Source organism: Brugia malayi, assembly GCF_000002995.4.
Source record: "Brugia malayi strain FR3 genome assembly, contig: Bm_v4_ChrX_scaffold_001, whole genome shotgun sequence".
Lineage (NCBI taxonomy): Eukaryota > Metazoa > Nematoda > Chromadorea > Rhabditida > Onchocercidae > Brugia > Brugia malayi.
In genome coordinates, this window is record NW_025062479.1 from 19,470,312 (window position 1) to 19,493,725 (window position 23,414).

General features: G+C 31.6%; 4 protein-coding genes across 7 annotated transcripts; 2 read left to right on the forward strand and 2 right to left on the reverse strand.

The window, feature by feature from the left end:
* Positions 1 to 1,048: 1,048 nt before the first annotated feature.
* Positions 1,049 to 2,213, forward strand: Bma-rpl-10.2 (Uncharacterized protein; the record flags this gene model as incomplete). 2 transcript variants are annotated; one of them, XM_001898262.2, is made up of 3 exons in its annotated part: positions 1,049 to 1,246; positions 1,491 to 1,721; positions 1,998 to 2,213. In XM_001898262.2, the coding sequence occupies 3 exons, from the start codon at positions 1,049 to 1,051 to the stop codon at positions 2,211 to 2,213; spliced, it is 645 nt and encodes a 214-aa protein (XP_001898297.1). The 2 variants fall into 2 exon arrangements, with proteins under 2 accessions (XP_001898297.1, XP_042931367.1); XM_043075433.1 differs by lacking the exon at positions 1,049 to 1,246 and having other exon boundaries at positions 1,518 to 1,721.
* A 316-nt stretch (positions 2,214 to 2,529) lies between these two features.
* On the reverse strand, positions 2,530 to 5,428 carry Bma-mpz-5.1 (the record flags this gene model as incomplete). 3 transcript variants are annotated; one of them, XM_001898263.2, is made up of 8 exons in its annotated part: positions 2,530 to 2,700; positions 2,929 to 3,012; positions 3,303 to 3,381; positions 3,807 to 3,958; positions 4,127 to 4,252; positions 4,508 to 4,636; positions 5,134 to 5,190; positions 5,354 to 5,428. In XM_001898263.2, 8 exons carry the CDS (start codon positions 5,426 to 5,428, stop codon positions 2,530 to 2,532), a joined length of 873 nt encoding a protein of 290 aa, XP_001898298.1. The 3 variants fall into 3 exon arrangements, with proteins under 3 accessions (XP_001898298.1, XP_042931368.1, XP_042931369.1); XM_043075434.1 differs by lacking the exon at positions 4,508 to 4,636; XM_043075435.1 differs by lacking the exons at positions 4,127 to 4,252; positions 4,508 to 4,636.
* Positions 5,429 to 7,174: 1,746 nt separating this feature from the next.
* Positions 7,175 to 10,314, forward strand: Bm5688 (Uncharacterized protein; the record flags this gene model as incomplete). The annotated part of the gene is made up of 10 exons (XM_001898264.1): positions 7,175 to 7,195; positions 7,290 to 7,454; positions 7,590 to 7,778; positions 7,979 to 8,148; positions 8,359 to 8,443; positions 8,664 to 8,763; positions 8,952 to 9,127; positions 9,364 to 9,382; positions 9,721 to 9,831; positions 10,229 to 10,314. The coding sequence occupies 10 exons, from the start codon at positions 7,175 to 7,177 to the stop codon at positions 10,312 to 10,314; spliced, it is 1,122 nt and encodes a 373-aa protein (XP_001898299.1).
* A 4,122-nt stretch (positions 10,315 to 14,436) lies between these two features.
* On the reverse strand, positions 14,437 to 19,170 carry Bm3439 (Uncharacterized protein; the record flags this gene model as incomplete). The annotated part of the gene is made up of 7 exons (XM_001898266.2): positions 14,437 to 14,499; positions 14,608 to 14,735; positions 14,976 to 15,163; positions 16,435 to 16,569; positions 17,408 to 17,568; positions 17,705 to 17,874; positions 19,032 to 19,170. 7 exons carry the CDS (start codon positions 19,168 to 19,170, stop codon positions 14,437 to 14,439), a joined length of 984 nt encoding a protein of 327 aa, XP_001898301.2.
* Positions 19,171 to 23,414: the final 4,244 nt, after the last annotated feature.

Genomic DNA, 23,414 nt, shown 5'->3' on the forward strand with positions numbered 1-23,414 from the left:
ATATATATATATATATATATATAGCTATCCATCACTGTTCTTAAATACCAAACGGAATGAAAGCTAATGATGTCCGTGTGGAGCGAAATATGCTTATGAATTTTATAACTCTGTCTGCAAAAAATTGTAAACTAATTAAGCGCTTCACTTCAAAAGTGAGAATTTGTAGATGTTTCAAATTTTTATGCTCAATTCCAACTTTCAATTCAAACCTCTAGATCTGCGGAACTGAACAGACGAAAATTAACCTTTCTTTACTATCAGTAAAATTGGAATTCAAACTCTTTGAATGTCTCAACACCTCTAGTCTTATTTTAAAACATTTTTATAGTTTCATATTACGTTTCATCAATAACAATTGCCATCTGTTTAGAACATAAGCCAATCTTCATTAATGCCTTTTATCAGCTGTCATCATTTAGGTTACCAGAACATTATCTGAATCTTTCTTCTAAAAGAAAAGAATGAACATAAAGAACAAATGACTAATGAACATCGCAGAGAGATAAGTCTAACAACTTAAATTATTCCTATCTTTCCCACTAGCATTACAATTGAGATCTCTATCACCAATCATGGTTCCTTGTAATGAAATTAGCTGGTTGACCTACAACATGAGCTTGCTTAACACTCAGTCATCCATAACCCAATATCTACAGTCCATGTCAACAATTCCTGTCTAACCCTTCACCCCATTATCAATAAAGGTTGTCCTTCCCGGAGATAATAAAGTGCACTTCCCCACTTACTACTCTCGAGACAGAAAAGGAAAGCTGCAACAGACTGTTCTGGTCCTACTTGGCGGATTGAGATTCAAAAGTGTCGTATCATTCGGGACTCGTCGGTAGTTTTAGGGGGGTCACATTGGTGTTGGGAGAAGGGAAGTGTTCAACCAGATGTGTCTTCAGGTGTTTACGGACGTGGTGGTACCACTGTTTTCAACCGGTTTTCAACTGTTCATTGAGGAAAGGTGGAAAGTTGCTAGGTACTATGTGTGCACACACCTCCATCTCATCGAGTTGTCAGTTAAATTTGAAGTTTTTAGGGAATGGGACGACGACCAGCAAGATGCTACCGTTATATCAAGAATAAGCCATATCCCAAGTCTCGATTCTGTCGTGGTGTTCCAGATCCGAAAATTCGTATCTTTGATTTGGGCAAAAAGAAAGCTACAGTGGATGAATTCCCATTATGTGTGCATTTAATGTCCAATGAACGAGAACATCTTTCATCGGAAGCGCTTGAGGTACATCATGTAGCTTGAGATTTGGACATCTGATGGAAGATTGAGAAACTGTCAAAATCGGATTCCCGTAATCCCAAGAAACGCTTTTCCCTTATTTTAGTCTTGCCAGTCATATTTTCTTGCTCTTTTGTCATTTGCATGATAAAGCACAAATTGGTTGCAAGTTTGTTGATAAGACCGTAGAAAAAGTCTGACGTGATATTTCAAAGAGCTTGATTCAAATTTGTAAGTCTTGCATTTTCAGGCAGCTCGTATTTGTGCCAATAAATATATGGTAAAGAACTGTGGCAAGGATGGTTTTCATATGCGTGTGCGTAAACATCCATACCATGTTGTACGCATCAATAAAATGTTATCATGTGCAGGTGCTGACCGCTTGCAAACTGGAATGCGAGGAGCTTTTGGTAAACCTCAGGGCTTAGTAGCACGAGTTGATATTGGTGACATATTAATATCGGTACGAGTAAAGGAACAGGTTTGTTTTGTTTGCTAAGAAGTTATTTAAAATAATACATTGCTCGACTTTATAATAGACGTCCGAACAGCGTGTTAAGAGTTATTTAATGTAAATGAGGAACGGTTCTATGATGTTCTAGTTCAGCAGTGAAATTCAGCGGCTTATTTTTAAATACTAACTTTGCTCAGAAATGTTTTCTGTGATTTGGCGAAGTCTTTGTCCTGTGTGCAAATTAGTTCCGTGGCTTTCCCATAGTGTAAAAATCCTGAGGAATTGATAGTTGCTAATGTTCAGCACGAAGAGCATGCGGTAGAAGCTTTTCGAAGAGCGAAATTCAAGTTTCCTGGGCGTCAGCTTGTTGTGGTATCAAGGAAGTGGGGCTTCACAAAGTGGGACAAAGAGGAATATGAGACAATGCGTGGAGAAGGACGTTTGGTACCAGATGGTGCAACATGCAAACTCGTACGAGAGCATGGTCCGTTATCAAAATGGATTCATAATCCTATTTAAAAATTGTTAACTATTCTAATGTTTGTTTTTTGAATAAAATATCCGTGGTTTTTTCATTTCTTTTTTTTTTTTTTTTTTTTTTTTCATAATGTGCTAATCGGATTTAATCAGAAAATCGTTATCTTTCGCTACAAAAAGTTCTGCAAATTCAAAAAAGATTTTGCCAGCAAAAATGTACCATTAATTATCTCTTGTTAGGGAAATGTGACTACTGAATTGGACGAATGGAGTTCCATTACAAGGGAGCGGTTGCTTCTTTAGGTGTACCTTGATTTATTGTATGGAATGTATGGATAGTTTTTCTACACATCAATTTTCATTTGTTTTTGTGAACATGTCTGAGCGTTGTTTCATCGTAATCACTGCATATTCCCATTTCCTTCGGTTCTTCCATGGAGATTCTAATATGTTTTCCGGTTGAAGAATTGGTTTGTTTCATTAAGCTGATCATAGATTTTGGTAATTTTTTACTTCTGAGAATCGTTAGCTGCAAATACAGTGCTAAGTGAATGTTGAAAGAATGAAGAAGCAAATTTGATAGAAAAATGTTGGTTTATTGTTAATCTTGGCAGTAAAGACAATTTCTCCATTCGAGGCTGTCGCTGGTTTGTCCTTATTCGTAACTAAGTGCCTTAATGGTGGTTCATAATATCTAACACTTTCATTACTAGCAAAACTCTAATATTATTTTTTTAATCTCGCAAAGCTTACAAACCTGCTTTTGCGCTATTTGTTGCACATCCTCAGGCATTTCAATATGCGTATCATCTTCAACTCCTGCTTGAACCAATATCTGTATCTAAAAAATTTCCTTTTTTTTGCTACAAAAATGCGAATATAAATAGGAGTCTTCACTTAACGAAAAGGTATTTAAAGATGTTTCTGACTAATTTCAAGAAAACAACTAGGTGACTGTTTGCGCTTTTAAAAATTTGATCTGGTTTTTGTCAAAATTTCAGAACCTTCTGCAAAACGACGCCGGTGAAACTCTCTTTTATTTATAGAAAGGACAGTTGCTTTGATTTCATTCAAACAAAATGGATTTTTACAAAATCTTCCCGAAGCTGTTGTTTAACTCTGCAATTATACCTGTCTCTTGGTATCAAAACCATGCCTTATCCAAAAGGCTAACATCGTTTTACTTGTAATGTATTCGCCATTCACTTCTCTACAATTTTTGTCAAATTAATTCTTGATTCTCTTAATTCTTATTCTCTTAATCAATCTTCTTGTTTAATTATGTTCACTTCCACTCAGTTTAACAATAATTAATCGTCAAGGCATTATTTATTACTATCGATTTTAATTTGCGTTGGTTTCATTTGGTAAAACAAATCAGTATGGACTTATATAATCTCCAAAAATGGATCTTTTATAAAGTAATACCTAAGTGGAATAGTTATGAGATGTTATCTTATGAGAAATTATCTTGCTAAATCTCACTTACGTAACTGATTTGTCGCTTTGTTTTATTTCATTATTAATTAGCAGTAAGCAAATGACAAAGTTTTTTTCGCTTATATAATTTACATAATTTAATTTTCACCTTTTTTACGAGGTTGTAGTCTTAACTTTAAGTAGATGGAAAATTACTTAATAATATCGCCAGGTCGAAGATGTACAGATGCTAAGCTTCCGGGTATGACGCTTGCCACTTGCAGTTGCTCTTTATTATTGTATTTCACAGATAGGCCAAGTTCCTGAGTTAGATCCATATCCGGAAATGATTCTATTCGAATTTGCACCTGGAACTTTTTACTGTCAAATGCTGTTCAAATGAACAAAGCACGCTCCAGGATGTCGTGATTTTTTCCTGAGATTTTTCACCGGAAACAAGAAATATCAGGATATCAGCAGTTTTTATTAAATTTTTATGTGAACTAGAAACCTTATAAATATTATGAATAGCCTACCATATATACTTCAACAGCTCGCAATACTTTTAATGAGCTTCCCTTATCAACAGTTAACGTTTCGACGGTAGTTATCACATGTTTGCAACATGAAAAACCGCACCGTTCCAGCGTAACTCTTGCATTCTAATAAGATAGTAAGCATTCTAATTTAAGAGAATAAGAGTCATCACGATACCTTTCTCTTTTCCGAAAGAAGTATCAATAAACCAAAGATAGGTAGGCTACACTGAACAATAAAGTCATTTAAATTAATATCAGAAAAAAAAATTTAAATATCAAAAAAAACGAAATAATTAGCTCCATTTGCAGTAAAAATATACATTTAATAAGTAAATGAAATCTATAATATCATTTTATGAATTCTAATAGTGTACATACTTTCCCTGGTTTGGAAAGTTGTTTATTCAGATCCTTAACTGTTTGTAATTTTTCGTGATTTATCGCAATGATTTTATCACCCACGCTCACTTGTCCAACTGATGAGCCACGTGGCTCCACCAGTGTTACCTGCATTTCAACATGACGTAATTGCAAAAGATGTGTTTGGACAAATGATGTTTGGACGATGTTTGGACGAAATATGTGTTTGGACAAATGAATTCCCGGAAGATAAAAGTAGTAAGCATTTATCTTCAGAACGACGATGATTATCTTACTCTCAAATGTACTCAAAGGAGAGCCAGCTATAAAGCTTAATGAAAAGACCTCAAAATGTAGTGATATACGCCCGATAATTCATGAATAAAGCATTGTCCAATTTTGAGAGTTACTTTTCTTTTCATTTTCACTTAGTCACCCGCTCGTTTATTGCATACTTCAAATTCTTAGGCACTAAGTTCAGTTGTACAACTTTTAGACAGCAAATGCTTTCAGTACCACGAGCACACCAAAATTTCAGTATTTCCCGCTTTAATCCACTGCCGAGATTGAAGAACAGAATGATATATAACCAATTAACATTCAGTGTTTCACAAGCGATTTTTTTTAATGATTGAGGAACCTACCCTTAGATCACCTTTGTTGATTCTTAAGCCAAAAGGCTTCTTTAAAATCACTGTAACCTGAAATCGATTATATCACCTAAATACTTATTCAATTTGTTAATCCAAATTAAGCCATCATGTTTACTTTAGATAGAGCAGTAAGGTTAATAGTGGATAATAAAGATAAAGTTAATAAGTAGTCAAATGAAGAAAGTTCAAATGAGTTGTGAAGTAAGCACACCGTTATTTTAGTAGGAAAATTGTTGGCGTTTTTATTTCCTTTGCATGATTTCTGTCGTAATGATGATCTTGGCATGTTGGTTCTTTCTTAATACATCAATGATGAATAGACCGCTTTACAATGGTCAACAAATAAAACTGAAAACAACGTGCTTACTTATTATTCAGTTATATTTTTAATATTGTCAATGACTCATTCTTCTTTTCCTATAAAACGAACGAAGTGTCAATTTGTATAATTTCATTTTGATTTAATATTCTGTGTCAGCGATGAATGTCATAAAGTGTGGTTGTGAAACGAAGATGTAGAATGACTAGTTGATTCCTTTATCGAATTGTTTGTCATTACATTCTTTTGGCCTTTACAAGTTATAAAAATAAAAACAAAAAGTAGCGTACCAATTCCTTTCGCTTGTGATTCTTCAAGAAAGGTTCCATTAAATCTCGACGATACAATATAGTACTTCCACATATTTTGCGCCAAAATCCGTTGCTTATCATTGTTTCAAAAAGTTAAGCCAATTTTTTTAATTGAATTTTGTTCGGTCCATTAATAATTGGATGAATTCAAATATGCAGAAATGGCAGGTAATATGAGTCTCATCTGATGTAATTATTATTTAAATACTAAAATTATCTCTGTTATAGTGGAACAATATGAATGACTACTTGCACTTGATAATAAAATTCACTTCCTTATAGATAAAAGTGGAAATGAAATGACTAACTAACTATTAATTTTATTTCCTTCAATGAAACTCTCATAGATTAGTATTTTACGATTACCAGTGATATGAAAGTTTTGCAAGCAGGTCGTTGTATGTTGTTTATGTTTACTTGCTTTCACATTCCTTTTTATTCATAGAAACTTGAAAAGGACACTTCTATCAATCAGATATTATTGTTCTCATACCACTAATTCTACAAGTGTCACATTATAGAATTAGTTCTTGAATCTCTCGCCGCCATTCTGGAAATTTATAAATGTCAACCAATGGAATAACTTAAGTTTATCCTAATTCCTTGCTTCTTGTACAACTAACTCACTAATGTTTCATATGACAGACAGATCATACTAATAACACGGAAAAGGTCAACACAAACTGCTGCAACCGCCAATCCCACTATCGCCGTCTCCTCTTGCCTCTCTCACGTTACTACACTCTTTTCTTTTTGTTCACGATTTTCTGCAGTGGGGAGGGTGACGCATCATCATTTCGTTTTGGGTAGGTGAGTGTTTCACGTTTGGATATAAGGGTTCTATGGATAATAGGATTGTCCTATTTATTACATCCAACACTGACAGTCACTTTATTATACTTACGGCAAAAGCGCTCAAATTGCGCCATTTCTTTAACAAATACAGTGTGGGAGATCTGGAGACAATTCGTCTTTTACTTAATAGCGCTGTTGTAATTAACGCCGTTTTCGAGCTCTAATTGTTGTTTCGAATATTCGAGTTGTTTCCTCAAACCTGAGCAAATCATTCATCGTTTGCAAAAGAAACCTTGCTCAGTAGCGCACTTTTGCTAAGAAACTTTCCAACATCTTCCTTTCTTAATATTTCCATATACCATTTGGCCACAGTCACTAATAAATCATTAGTATTTTCATCATATTCATGACACATTCATCGTCTGCTATCACTTGATGTCTTTTCAGTACGTAACGCCTAATATTATACCAAAGAATTTATACTTTAAAGATTATATCCTAATTATAAACAGTTTACTCCTTCCTCTTCAGTGCTTTTCCATATATTTTTGCAACTTTCCAAGATAAATCAACTCAATTTGTTTTGGATCGGATCAGCGAATTAATCATGAATATCGATTCCACAAAGGTACATTTTTCTTTGTTTTTTAGATTTGTTAAGAATCCTACTTTAAATGTATGTGCCACATTAGCTGGAGTATACATATAGATTAATATTTAAGGATATTGCCGCTGAGGGAGATGTAGGAATAAATGAAACGGATAGGAACAGAAGAAAAAATGAAGACATGGCGAAAGACAGCGATGAGGATGAACTGGATGATGATGAATTTGAAGTGGATCGCATCCTGAATGTTGCTGCAATAGATGGAGAAGTGAAATACCAGGTATCGGTTAAACTTTGCTTTTCTTGAATTCGGTTAAATCGGTTTTGAAATTTCAATTCACAATAAATAATATGATTTCGACGATAGCATCGGTTTCATCTTCATTGTCTTTTTTTCAACTAGCTTTTTTTTAAGATACGATGGAAGGGTTATGGATCAGATGAGGACTCTTGGGAACCTGAGTGGAACTTGGAAACAGCACGAATAATCCTTGATGAATACATTGCGACTCATCAAGAGGAGGTGAAGAAGGCTCAAAATTCAGTCTCGACTCAGAAAAAGCTAAGAAAGCGATGTGGAAGACAAATGAAACTACAAAATAAAGTAAACTGTTTGATAGTAAAACAGAGAAGTATATTTTATCACCGCTATCGCTTTTGAATTCCTTGTTAAATTTAAGAAAACTTGGATATTAAGATTCTGCATCCACTTGCATTCTTCCTACCTAATCAATTGTTCATTAAGATAGAATAACTTGTTGAAGTATGTGATGTGCTACTAGTTTCAAGTGGTATTTATTACAGGGAAATAAGAAATTAAGACAAAGTTCTAGCTCGGAATACTCAGAAACCAGTAAGACACTGAGTGTTCGGAGTAGGAGAAAGGTGAAAATGGAGTATGGTGATAATATTAGGAACAGGAATAACAGTGACAGTGATGAGGATTATGAAGAAGTTTTTAAGAAGCGAGAAAGGTAATTTTAATAATCGATCCACTTTTGCGAGGCAAAAAATTTTGTTTTTTAAAGAGCAGAATTTCTTTTTTCTTTTTTAGGGAACGAAAGAAAAAAAAATAAGCAAAATTTTATTCGTTACCTCAGATAAATTTGCATTCTGGCTGTAATTTTATCCATAAATTTCTACAACTGATTACAAGAAACTTCTCATTTCATGCATAATTTCAGTAGATATCGAACAGGACATACTAAATTGGAAAGAACTAAAATTGTATCCCTGTCAAAGGATAAACAAGAGAAACCACTAACCAAGGTCTGTATTTTCCGAACATATATATTTAAATTGTCACTTTATCAAGTGGGATAATATCTCAATAAATTCCTGTTTTGTTTAAGTCTGTTTGCAACTAAAGCTGAAGCTGAAATACAACATCGCAAGATTTCATATGTGCTAGAAGAATTTTTTCGCTCCAATTTATTTTTAATTATGAAAAGTTAAAAACTGGAAAATACCAATGATCCTCAAATTTTAGAATTTATCTCCAAAAAAGGCCAAAAATGCTTGGCTTTATGATGATGTCGAAGACGCAGATTCCGACGTTTCAGAGGGCAGTGGAAGAGTAAGAAAAAGCGGTCTGTTTATTTGCGAGTGTGTAATTCATTAATAAGTGGTTCTTGGCTTTCTCATATTTTATCTGTTATGTTTATGATTTCAATTAAGGAAATTCAGATATTAAAAAATAACATTTTTTTTTTTTTCAATTGGAAAGCTTTTTATTTTTCTTCACTGATCTTTTTAAATCCAAAATTACCCTTTTTAGATGTTTTACTAGGTAAGAAAAAAGAGAATAATCATTTGAAAGAAAAGGGTGCTATGGAAAAAAAGAACGTGTCAATGGCAGCGGCTGAAAAGCAGTGTGAAAGTCATTTGAATGAAAAAGTCATGATTTTGATGAACCACAAGAAACAAAAAGGGAAGGGAGAGACTCCTACAAAGGTAACCATGATGTGAAAAGATCTATTGTCTAGAGGACTTTGTTTAATTTTCCATTGTGTCTTTTGTTCTTATTAGTACTAAATCGTATTATGTTAATTATCATTTATATTTCTCTGATGGGTCTATTCTTTAAGATATTTATATGATGATAGCTTATTACCTATAAGAGCTTTGATAAAAACGTGACCATCTTAACTATGTTCTGTAATATTTAATATATTCAGTGTTGTTTTCAGGATGATGTATTGGAAGAAGGTATGTGAAAAAGATCAATGTTCAATAAGTTTATTTTTTTGCTTAATTCTAGACACAATTTTATTAAATAGAATGCCAGTTCCTGTTAAAACTGTAGTTTTTTTTTATTTTTAATTTCTGTCGCAAGCAACTGAAAAATTAGAATCACCAGTCATTTTACTCATTTCAGTTAATTCATCTAGTGATTTGTCATTTCATTTTTCTTCAGTTTTGGAGTCATTTTCATATTGCAATATATTTACATTGCATTCTGTTAGAAATTAGTTTAGTTTTTACGATTAATTAGGAAGAATATTACTAGCGATCTGCGCAATAGTAATAATATGTTAATGTTTTAGATTACGAACCAAAAGTGGAATTTATTGGTATCGTTCAGTGTCAAGGTGGTGCAGTTAAGGTAGTCTATACAAAAAAAGATGAGACGAGGGCACATGTTGTATCCGTGAGAGGTAAATTTGTCAAAGTTCACTACATTTATTATGAATTTCATGTAGATTATCAGATACTTTTCCAACTAACAACAAAAATTCCACTTATCAGCATGACTGTATAATGCTGCTTGGAAATGTGTGAAATCCGTTTACTTGCGAATAATTCACGTTTGTTTCAATTTATTGTAAATAGTATTATACAGTTACATTGGTCGAGTAGCAGCTGTGTGTTAATGAACTTAAAAGATGTTACACTTTTTTATGATATTAAGTTTAGTTTACTTCAAAGTTTTAGGACACTGATATTATAACTGTCTAAAAACCGATTTGAACATGTCTAGCAGTTCACATTTCACAGGAATACATGAGTAGAATGCATAAATGCACTGCTTATCTTGTGCTTGTTTTGTTTCAGAGGCTTTCGAAATTGATGGCTTTGGCTTGCTGCAATATTTTATTAGCCGATGCGAATTTGGTGAGCCAAAAGATAGTAACGTATAATGACGTTGTTTTAAACTGCTGGTAAGTTTAATCTTTTGTAAAATATGTATATTCAGTGACATCATTTCCACTTTTGCTGCTAACAGTTTTTAATAGCATTATTTTTAGGATTTTCCTTAAGAAATGAAAAAGCACTCTTTTTCTACTGATATTATACCCAGGCGCATCTCGATGCAAAATAGCTTTTCCTTTTTCGATTTTTCTTACCCTCAATTTTTAAGCGAATCTCATAGCAGTTGAAGTCTAGTTTCCAGTTTTTTCATTTAGAGTCAATTTAGAGTGTTTCTATTTTCATAATTGAGGGCGTTGCAGTAGTTAACCGCTTATATATTTTAATATTAAGATCCACACTCAGTTCTACTGATTATTTTTTATTTTAAACCTGTTTTATCACATTTGCTCTATTTTGCAGCAGCAGTTATGAACTGTCTAATCCACTTCTTCCTCAAAGAGCAAAGTTGGCAAAACTGCAAGTGCATTTGACTTACATACACTTTTGCTATACATGTTTTATTCGTTAAATGGTTTTCTTCAAATTTTTAATCCTAAACTCACTGAACTAAAAATTTGCTTGATTAATGAGAACAACTTTGAGTTAATGGAAACATTTAAAAGATCTCTCGTTGTGAATGTAATTAATTGTTGCTAGTTTTCCTTGTTGTATGTTAAAGTGAAATAATATTTATTTTATTAGTCTTAGTGGTACTTTGCTTTTTTCTGGAAGGTCATTGAAGATTGCAAAACGGAGAACGCATTCAACATTATACACAATTATACAAACTTAACATGCATGTGCCCAGCAAATTGCCATGCGCACCTCCTTAAAAGTCCTTGTAATCCATATCATAGCATCCAATCCCGAAAAGTAACAGAAATTCTTAATCTACTTGCTTCCAATTCACCACGATTTTTTTTCGACTGTGACATTTTCTAAATTTCGATTTTCCCTATTTAGAAATATTATCTATACTCCTTATTAGGCTGTCATTTTTAATTTCTGTTAATCGTTTTTGTGCTTGCTTATTTAGTTTTGTTTTTTTTTTATCCTTCAAATTTTATTGTTGGTTCAGAAATTGTTGTGCATTTCGTAAACACAATAAATTTCACATGTAATCTTTGATGATATACGAATAAATCTTTGAGTTCATTACCGAAAAGTTAGTTTCTGAATACACTGATTAGTTTATTCTACATACACACATTCAGATTTCTAAACCAGTCTGCTGCACTTTTGTAACGTAAATGTAGTCATCAGCTGCTAAAGGCCTTTTCAATCTACTTCGAATAGGCATCTATCAATTTGTCCAGCCTAATCTAAAAATGCTTTCTTTTTATGGCGTAAAAAATTCAGTTTCGTAACGGATAGGGATAACAAAAACAAGTTTTGGGGAAATAATTACTAGTTCTTCTACAAATAGCCAATCCTTCTCCACTAGTGGTGTAATTTTGGAAATATTGGACCTAAGCTGAAATTAAAATATATTTACAGTGGGGTGGGGAAAGAATCTACTTTTCCATATTTTTTCTGCAAAAAGGTGGTATAAAGCTTTAATCATTATGCTTAATCTCATCCATCATCACGAAGGTCTGAGCCGAAAGATCAAATATGCACTTCAATATTTCCTTTTGCGGAACAAGGATGATTGCTTCTGAAGATCAGACGAGCAACGATTTTTCAGTTCTCCGAACCGCTTCAGACCTTCGCAGCATATTCATTTTGGAACTCTCTTTAGTTCACTTAAAAAGCTGAATTCACGATTACTTTCTAAGTTTCTTCAATTAACTACTCACATATTAGTGTCAGTGAAAATTAAGCATGGAATGAAGCTCGAAATATTTGGAAAATAGCCCCAGCTTACTTTATCAATACAACATTTTTTTTTTGTTATTTTGAGGAATTAACTGCTGCTCATCTTTTCCTGTTTACGATTTTCCGGTTGTAACCTAACGCAGGAATGCAAGGATTAGTTATATGCTATTCTGTTTTCCGTGGATCATAGGTTTTGTCAGTCAGAAAGATGGCTTCCAGTGATTTTTGTTTTGTTCTTTTAAGATATTTGGTCTTAATCCTTATTTCCTAATAGGGCTTCACACTATACATAAATGCTTCCTTAGTTCAAAGGCTCTTTAAATCCTGAAGTTTAATTAAAAAGTAGTCAGCAAAGTGATTTCTTTCTAATGTTATCGTCATATGCTCTTAAAGAAACAAACTGTGCAAAAAAGTATTGGGATGGGAGATTATTTAGGACATCTCCATCTCAGGTCTTGTCTAATTATTAAGTCAATGCGATATTTCCGCTTTTATAATGACATATCGATGGTCAAGAAAACGAAGAGTTTCATTAATTAGCTTTTTTGCGATTCATGATTCAACTGAGTTCACTTTTGCATGACTAGGAAAATTAATAGAATAACTTAGTTTTAATAATAATATTACTTGTAAAATTTGTCATAAGGTAAGTATTACAAACTATACTATTAATGTCTGTGTTTATTTGTAAAATAAAAATTGGAATTAACAATTGCCTTAGTATTTATTGGTTATTTTAAATTCAGAGGAGTTTAATAACTGAATGCTGCCAGTTTTAGTGTAATTGAAGAAGTAAAATGGATTTCATTTGGTGCTAGTTGCTACTAATAGAGAAAATAACGGCGGATTGGTTTTCACCTGCTTATTTCAGATTTTAGAAAGTTTATAAGGTTCGAACTAGTTAGTATACTTCAATTTCAATTGCAAATTTGCTCACACTAAATATGTAAACCCTCTTTTCCACGCTGATACTAAAATATTTCGCAGAGTTTTACAAATAAAAAGCACAAATGGAAAAATGAAAGGAAAAAATCGAAATTTAAAATTACTAGGAACTAAGGAACAATGTGTAATAATTGCTCCCAATTACTCTTCCAATGATGTAGTTCATAATAGCAAAATAGCTAAACGTAGAGAACACTTACTTAACTTTTATCGAATAACTTCCATAATCAAAAGCAAACTTCTAGGTGCGATGAAAAATTGGTATTATCGGAAGGATATAAAAAAAAAATCAATGAAGCATCTTTAAATCTTTCGATAATCAGAAGTTGCCTATAGAAAAATGTCTTAAAATTGAATAAACAGCATGATATTTCACATATTAATTTCAATCTCGCTTGTACGCTATTTATTGGAAACAACTGAAAATTAAAACAGTGTTTAAAATCTTCGAAAAACTCGATAAGTCCTATATTTTACTTCAAAAACAAACAGGTCAGTCACAAAATGCATTTATGTCAACGTGACCAGATGCTTGTCGAAAACAAAATGTTTTGTTTTAAATAATTTTAATTAGCTCCTAATGATTTGTATAGGTCAATTTCTATTTAAAAAGCAATTTTCTCATGATTATGCATAAGTTTAAAGAGGATGAAAATTTGTTCTAGATAGTTAAATTTCATTTAATATTACGTGTAATGTTATCTGCTCAGTGATTCGCAATAATTTCCTTAATTTATCCTGTTATGTTTATTTTGGAAAATCCTCAAATTTTGTTTATGGTTGAAATGCTGTGCATTCATGTGGCACAAAATTCAGTCCAGTGAATACCGTTGTTCAGGAAAATTTCCATTTTCCAAGCAGTTGCGGAAGCTACAGATTAGGTTTTCATTTTTACCGAGAAAGCATGATTTAATGAATTAAAAATTAGGAACATCATAACATACTGCTAATTCCAAGAACAAAACCACTTAAAAAAGTTAACAAAATTTAAGAGACTTTTTTAAGTAAAATATTGATATCACATATTTAATAAAAACGTCATATTGATAATGACTTAGTGTTAATCTCCATTTTTTTTTAGAATTTAATACATCACGGTTGGACTTCATTGAGCACTGTAAAGAAATTTTCTTTCTTTTTTTTTTAACCAGTTGTAATTGAAAGCAGCTCACTTTTTAGGTAAAAAAGGACTTAAGTGTAAATTAAGCCAAAATTAGCCATCTTAGGAAATTTTGACAGTGGCATCGTAATCAGTGAATCAGTGCTATTTCTATGTCTAATTAGTTGCTTTTAAATCTTTTCAGCATGTTGGCATTATAGCTTCCTTTGTTTCCCTGCTTATTCACAATTGATTGATTTATTTCAACTTATTTCGGTAAGCAAGTAAACAAAAATCCTAATGCGCAACCATTACTGTCACGATCCGATACCTGCAATTAATTAAATTTTTTTGGTAATTCATGGGATGGGATTCCTATTAATCTTTCATGCCGCCGTTTTTAAATGAATGTGAAATTAATTTTAATCATTGAACTAACCACATATGTACAACGACATCTGCCATCGGCTGAAATGCCAGGCTGTTCCAAAACACATGTTTTGTCGGTAACTGGTGAAGGTCGACCATCGTTTTTAGGTGTTAGTACTTTGCAGTTGAATGTTGGGCCTAAAAATACAATCATTCTTCACAATTTTTCATCGCTGAACTGACAACAAGCGTTATATCAAAGTGAAAAAATGTTACAGCACTTATAGACCACACATTATTTTCTCAGATACAGTTTATAAATTATTTGTATGAGTTGTATCGATTAACGAATGCTTTTCTATTTTGAGATCGAAGCAGACTTTAATCTTTTTTATAATAGTCAATAATCAAAATGAAATAAACTGAAATAGTTCAAACCTAAGTATGGGCCACTGCCGGTGTGTATTACTAACGGTTTAGCTAACACATGTGACTGAATAGATCGAATAACAGTATTACTGTTGATGTTTCTTTTACTGTTGAACTGTTTCACCAGCTTAGATCCTATAACTGCTCCATCCAAAGGTGAATGAGGTCTGGATAAACGTCGTGTAAAACCGTCCAGCCTATACATATACAAATATTTTAGATTTTTATTTCATTTTTTATTTACAATAATTTGCATACAAAATAAGTTTTAAAAAGCTGAAAAATTATGCAATTAAAATTAAAAATTCTAACAGGGATAATAATTTGTTTCCCAAAATAAAAGGAAGACGAATGAGAAATGTATGATTATAAGTGGATTATGATGGATAATTAATTGTATTCAAAAACTTGCAAAGAAAAGTAAATAAGCATATTTAAGAAGTTTTCTAAAAGTGAACAATACAGGGATGTTATCACACTTCATTATCACAATCCTAATCAATTCTTTAATCACACTTTTTGTTATGCTGTTGAAAAAACTTATCCACTATGCATTTAGAGGCCAAAAGTTTCGAATAGTTTTAAGCGGTTAGAACTACAATAAAAAAAATTTAAAAACCGATATACAATCTCTTGTCCTATTTAGTTATCATTTTGCTCGTTTTTACCGTACTTTCATGATACGATGGAATTCCTATTAATCTTTCATGCTGCCGTTTCTATATTGGATTAACAATATGTGGAAATTTATTTCATTTTTCAAGTTATGCATCTCTTATATTCAACAAACTTTTTTTTACATCGAAAATATTATTATTGCCATTATTATCACATTTTTTATTATCACTATTATTATCATTATTATCACTATTATTATTATCACTATTATTATCATCATTATCACTATTATTATTATCATCATTATCTTTATTATCACTTATTATCATTACTATTATTATCAATTATTACTAATTATTACTTGTAGTCCAAAAACTTTGTTATTATTAATATTGAAACCGAGTAAATTTATAGCGCAATGTAGTTATTAAAAAGAAAAGAAATGAAAAAAATACTACGTGGAAATTTCAATTTTACAACAAAAGTAGGAAGTCAAATGCCAAAAGATGATTTGACTAAACCTTAGTTGTACCTTTCACTTACTATTCACATTACATTACTGACAAAATAACACATTTTTTCAGGAATAAGTCAATAAGGCAAAAATTGGCTCATTTTTCTAAAATAATGTCACTGTTTATTGTTATTGTTGTTGTTACGGTTAATTCAGATTATGAAATGAATGTATTTGCTAGCCTCGGCTCATCTCTCTCTTGCTATTCTCAACAATATTATTGACAATGCTAACTAATTGGTTGGTAATGCTAATTAATCAACAATATTAATTGATAATGACTGCTAATTGATAATTGTAGGCCTAATAATCGTCAGCAAAAGCCGAGATGACTACCCAATATTCAGCTGTCGTTGTTGCTGTCGTTGCCGTTGCTCATGTTGTTGCTGTTGCAAGAAAGCTCGAGATCTAATGGTAGTAGTAGTGGTTCGTGTTGTTGTCGTCCATGTGGTACCTCGACGAGTCGTCAACCTGAAATTATTTAAGCCTTATTTACGTTGTTTACGTCATGCCATCTACAAACATAATATCTATAATTTCAGTAACTGGTCGGGCTAAATATTTCACTAAAATTTATAAGTTCAATTAAATTTCGCATATAAATATCAATTATTCACTTAAATTAAACCAGAAAATTAAACTGAAACTTTTGTTTTGTAACAAAGTCAGGATGCAGTGTTATTTTATAGTTTAAGATTCTTAAATATTTGCTTCTAACTACTGAGTGAATAATAGATAAATAGTATTCGTGGTGAAAAGACGTAAATGAGGACGTTACAGCAGAAGTAGTACATTAGCACTGTCATGTAGAAAAGCTAGTAACTTATAAAATACAAGTCTCCAAGTTCATTGCTAACTCACCTAGCGCATCGCATATTGCTCCACAGATTAGGAAATGATTGTTGTTATTATCATTATGACTATGACTATCTGTGATTACTCATAGTTTTCGTTATACGGTGGTAGTTTTAAGTACCAAAATTTAAAGTACCGCGCAACAACATTTAAAGTATGCCAAATTATTCGGGCAAAATATTGGATAAACAATTGTCAGCAATGCGTGATAATTATTTTATCCCATTTTCAATTATGCAAAAAAAGCTGAATGAAACATAAATAATGTAAAGCACAATAAAAATAAACAAGACTAATTGACTAATCCAGTTTATCTTTTTTTTCTGTTATCAAATGATGATAACTTTATGAATTTTTTAATCATATTGTAAAGTTTTTATCCAAAACGTTAAATTTTCATCACAAATTTTATAAAACATTTAAATTTTTGGACAATTTCAAAAAAGGTAGTTACCTTTGGCTGACTGGCCTAACAATCAGTGTCGTAGGCATTTGCAGGCGAGATCGTTGGAAACCACCGGAAGATTTAGCAGAAAATGGCTTGTAAGGTTCAATATATTTTTGTTTTGGTGGAGGTGTTGACCAACCTGGTATTCTACGAGTAATAATTGGTACCTGAAAGCTATTTGTTTATTAGCTTTACTAATCCATTCATTACTGTATCGATTTACCATGTCGTTAATAAATAATTAATTAAATAATTCCGCCAATTCACTCAGGTAATTGGTATCATATATTGTGAGAAACATACGCTTGTTCGTCCAGCATTTTTCCCGTTTTTATGTAGAATAAATGTTGGCAGATAAGGTACTAATTCATCGTATACGTCATTTCTATCGGCCAACTTTTTGAAATCGTCTTCGAAATTATAATCAAATGATTTCGGATTACTAAACTGTGTCTCGTCGAGCAGCTTATTTTCTGTAATTTGAATTATTTAAAAAAATGGTAAGCAATTACAATATTCTTAGTATTACAAACTGCTTTCTTTTAGTCCCACTTTTCCTTAACTTTGACTGCATCTTAAGACTGGAAAAAAACAAAAGAGAGAGTGAGAGAGAGAGAAGGAGAAACAAAGCCTTATACGTTATTTAATTATTCCTCATATTAACTGCTTTCTTTAGTTTTGGGTAGGAAATCGAATAATGACGTCCAAAATAAAAAAGTCCAAGTAATAAAATTCAAAAGTAAGATCCAAGTCTTGGTCCAAAAAGCAGCGAGTAATGTCACGAAATGAATAATGTTTACGAGTACTGTTGCTTTTTATGACTTTCCAAATGGTCGATTTGGACTTAAAAAAAGTAACAGATGAGAGAGCAGAAAAGAGAAGAGAAAAAGTTTTTCTATCAGTTCATTGCGAGGTCATGAACTCTAAATTGAAAAGGTTGGAAAGACAAAAACGAAAGCTAAGTGATTTCTACTATGTCGTTTCAGTTTATTAAACGTATAAGTCTTTTAAAGGCAAAATATGGCAATTATTTTCAAGCCAAAATACGGTTGATAGGAAAATTTCCATTGATATTATCCAAGAATTGAAATTTGCCAAAAAATTCTGAGTGATTTTCAAATAAAAGCTTACTGATAAGTCAGTGCTGTCATTTTTTGCAAAAATTTTATGGATTATTCTGCAGAAGTTCATTTCAATAGTTGGATTTCGTTATTCAGGAAAATATGCAAAGGAAATAGGAAATTCTCGTTCGAATCAGAAATTTATCGAGGTGACCATTTGGAACCACGGATTTAATATTCAGTGACAAGCTAGATAAAGAGAAAAAAGGAAAAAGTGAATATGTCGTTTTATGTATTTCTATGTAACGTACGTGGGACCACTGATATCTTTACACGTGTGATTCAGAAATCCTGCAATTGTATTTTACAGTGCGACCCAAATATGTTTTATAAATTTGTTTAAACAAGCAGCATCTGATGGAATAGCCACCAAAATTCAACTCAAATTAAATTTTGTGAAAATTAAAAATTTTCATACATTCGAAATTAATATTTAAAGGGAATCAGTGGATATACTCACTGATTCTACCTGCATACAAACACATCAATGAATCATTAATAAAGCTTACGTATTCGATAGATTTGACCTTCCACTTTCGAAGCTGTTGTAATGAATAAAATAAAAAGTGCTACAAGTGAATGAGGTGCTAGTGATCTGCAGTGTTGCTTCCACGAAGTTACATTTTGCATCTTTCTTATTTGTGCCATCAGAAAAGAGCTTCCTAAACCTCAATATTAAGATTCCATACCAATTAGAAGTTTAAATAGATTTAGAGCGAATGCAAACGTTTTCTAGAAAAAATCTAGATAGCAATTAAAAATCGAGATTTGAATCACTTAATTCAATGTTCTAAAATGAAATAAACCAAATAGCATAGTTTTTTACACTTGCATCGGAAAATTGGAATCAAATGCAAGAGCGATTCTAAAGTTGAAACTTTCGAAAAAGATAAAAATTATGACATCAAGAACAATTACTAAGTTTTACTTAATCTAATCATTTGCAACAAATATAAGAGATGGAAATTGTTATTAAAATATAGCAAAAAATAGTTAGGAAATAAATTACTGGTCTAAAATACGAAAAATATGAATCAAAAAGTGAATTTACAAACAACAACTTCAATCATAATAATCAATAACCATTGCAGCAATTGTCTTGTTCGAAGTCTCATTTCACTTTCATAGAACTCACAGTCTATGTTTTGCAAAAAAGAATTGGTGCATTTAAATAAAAATGTACATTTAAGCAATAAGTCCATTAAATAAGAATAATCATAAAATCTAGCTATTTCTTGAATTGTAAATACTTAGAATCCTTCAAGTTTTCATCTTTCATATGAGGATTATTTGGAAGGTTGAATGAGATATAAGATGAATGATGTCATACGGTTGTAGCAGAAAGGAGAACAGGAAATATTAAGCGGTCCCGTTTTCACAATAACACTTCTAACGGCCTTTAACCAAAACGGAAAATTGTTAGACAAACTTAAAACATATTTCATCTGTGATGAAAATATAGCAACCATAAATCTATTAAAAGAAGTTAAAAATACCGCTGTGCAAAAAGTGAAGCAAGAAATTTGTTAAGCACAGTATTTAAACCATTATGTTTTTCATGAAAAACTGCTTTATTTCGGTGACATAAATACTGAGAAATAATGAAGTTTTATTCATTGATCATTATTAGATGATAAGCGCGCATGGCGTTTTTTTAACACTAAAAAAGAACGAGAATAAAAATATGAAAATGGAAGTAAAATTGTCTTTTGTGAAAAAATTTCTCGAAAACCCTTTTCTCTTTCAGTTGCAATGATAAACTGTGACAGAAAGAAAGAATATGGAAGAAAAGTGCATAAGGATAAAAAGATAATTATCAATTTGTCGTCGCAGAACAATAATAAAAAGCTATAAGCAAAAAATAAAATAGCTACCAAATGTCATAAGTTCTGTTGATGACACTAACTTTCCTAACAGTACTTTGTTTACCTTTGACAGTGTTCATTTAATTTTACTCTGATTTTTCAGAAAAATCCTGAAATTCGGCTTCTCTTTTCAAAATTATATAATCACTAATTTCATCATAAATTCGATTAGTAGTATCACGGAAAACCACTGGTCAGTATCGTATGACCACGAAATTATTGGCTAAAGTTTTCAAGAAACCTTCACATATCAATTGCGCATTAATTCCTCATCAAAAGTAAATTACTGTTCATTTATTTAAAAAAAGCAATTATCATACAAAAGATTAGATGCAAAGAACAAAGATCTATTTTTTTATTTTTTTCTTTTACTGTTACTCGTTTTACACCATACTTTCTTTTTATTTCCGGTTTTTAATCCATAACGTATCATTGCATAGGTTAATTATCACCAAATAACAGAAATTTCAAATATTACTTAATTCTTACTGGTAATCCTGTTACTAAACTATTTATTAGTTGCTTCCCACTTCAATTAATGCAAACTTGCCAAAAATTATGTTTTTTTTTTTTTTTTTTTTGATTGCCACACGTATTAAATAAAAGAATAATTAAAAATCCAGCCTTTTTTGAATTTGTTTTCCGTTACGATTCTTTAGGATCAATTATTTTTCATTACTCGGAAAAGTTGTCTTAGTCTAATGACCGCAGTTGTTCTTATAATTCTGTCTAATTTAATTCAGTTGTTGAAAATAGTGGTCAGATAGATATCAATCAATATTAAAGTTTAAAGAGCCACGAAATATTAATTGGCTTGGTTAAAGAAAAGCAAATTACAAATTGAAAAGAATGATTTTGAAATTAAGTTGTTTGTAAGGTGAAGTTATTAATATCTATAGATAATGAAAAAAAAAAGAAAAATAATATGTGAAATTAATAAAGAAGTAATTAAGGTGAAATGAAATTATTAAAATGTTTGCAAATAGAAAATTTTAAGGAAACTTATTTCATATATATGTCAAAATGCAGGAGTTTTCATTATCAGAAATTTCAATTTGAATAAATAAATGAAGCATAGCTAAAGAAGAAAGGTTTTAATTTACTATACTTTGATAAAATGACTCTTGCTCTTAAAACAGCAATTTCGTTTAATAAAATGAACCTATGGAATAAATATTATTTATAATTTCGAAATGATGGCAAAATTCGTTTTTTGTTTTGCTTGAAGTTGTACATTTTTTTAAAAAACTTTCCTCTAAAAAGCCTTGTTTAAACAATTTACATACTTCCGCTCTATAATTAAACAAATTTCTACGATATTGCAAGTATTTTAAATGCTTTGAGATTTATAAAATTAATTTTCTACCAGCTGTTTGAATATCATTAAATAAAGATCGCAATTCTTCCACTTCAGTGCATTACGATAAAAAACAACAGTATTTCAGAAACAAAGAACACAAAGGAAACATATATGAATTAATAGGAAGATTGAAAAAAATCTTGAGTAAAAACTGCCAGAGTACATAAAATTTACTTTGCAAAAGTGATAACCAGAGTGAAGGATACCAATGTATATTTAGAAATAATAGGACGGATTAAGTGATTTATTGATTGAGATTGCAATTTCATCAAAATCTAACTAGGCTAGAAACCGATAGCATAACTTTGTAGATAGACATGGGAATTGAAAAAACATGAAATTACCAGTGGGATAGAACATATAAGTCGCTCTCTATTGAATGAATACTGAAAACAAAAGTATTGCAAAGTGATTATACTACAACTGTTTATTCCCGTTATCATCAAAAATTCGATTGAGATGAACAAATAGGAAATTTACACAGTTTGTTAATTATTTCATTAAAATAAACAACGAGATAAGCGTGAATGATAGCGAATAGTTGGTTGATTAGTTGATTGGTCGGTTTGGATGGGAATTATAGAATGGTAATTATTTGCAAGATTCGACAATTCAGTGTAACTGACAATGTCAGCGTCTACCAAAAGAAAAACTTCTCAAATTCGCACTTTTGACATAAAATGAAATGGAAATCACACGGGAAGATCGGACGAGAGCGCTGCAAACTGGATAGTTTCGCTCTTTTACCGTCTTCTTTTTTGATTAATTGCGATGAGCGATCCAAGGTTGGCCACCTCTTTAAAAATCTTAAACCCATGGCTGAAATTTCTTTTTCATGCTATCAGCACATAAAAATGCATTCTACACGTACATTCTACACGTCTTCACATACATACGGCATTTTCGTTTGCGTCAGAAGCAGTTAGAAGAAAAAAAGCATGGAGATATCTTTCTCTGCTTGTGAACTTAACTATTTCCAGTTTCAATCAGGTCAAGTTAAAAGTTCCGTCGACATTTCCTTATAATATGGTAGCGTTAGTTTCCCAATCATTCATTTAATTTCAATATCATTGCTACTCTGAGCAATTGCAAATTACAAATAGTTGAATACTAAGGAAACGGTTAGAAGCTTTTCCTTCATTTCTAAAAAGTAATGAACATGTTTCTCAGGGCAAATTTACTCAATTACTGAACTTCTGGCCCTAATTCAATTAAATAATGATGCAGGGAAAGCTATGAAAGGAAAAGCTTTTTGTTATCAGCTTGTCAGCTTACCTTTTAGGATATCCTAACCGACTTTATGACGTTCACTTATTTGCATAAATATACGTTAGTCGAATAATGTGTTGATAGAAGAATCTGTTGTTAATTCATATCTGTGCTAATTTCAGGGTAATTTAAATACTTAAGTCGGAAAAAGAACTAAGACATTCAATAAGCATAAATGAGTGGAAAAACCTGTATAAAGTCTACAGCATTTTCGTTAGTCGGATGTTAAACGAAAAGGCGCTCATCTCCCTTCCGGAAAAATCATGCAGTATCTTTTCTTACTCTTCAGGTTAGTTTTTCTTAATTTAATTTTGAAGCTTCCTTAGGCGAAGTTATAGCTGACTTCTGAAGACTCAAGAAGACAGTCACTATGACAAGTACTTAAAAGAAAATGAAAA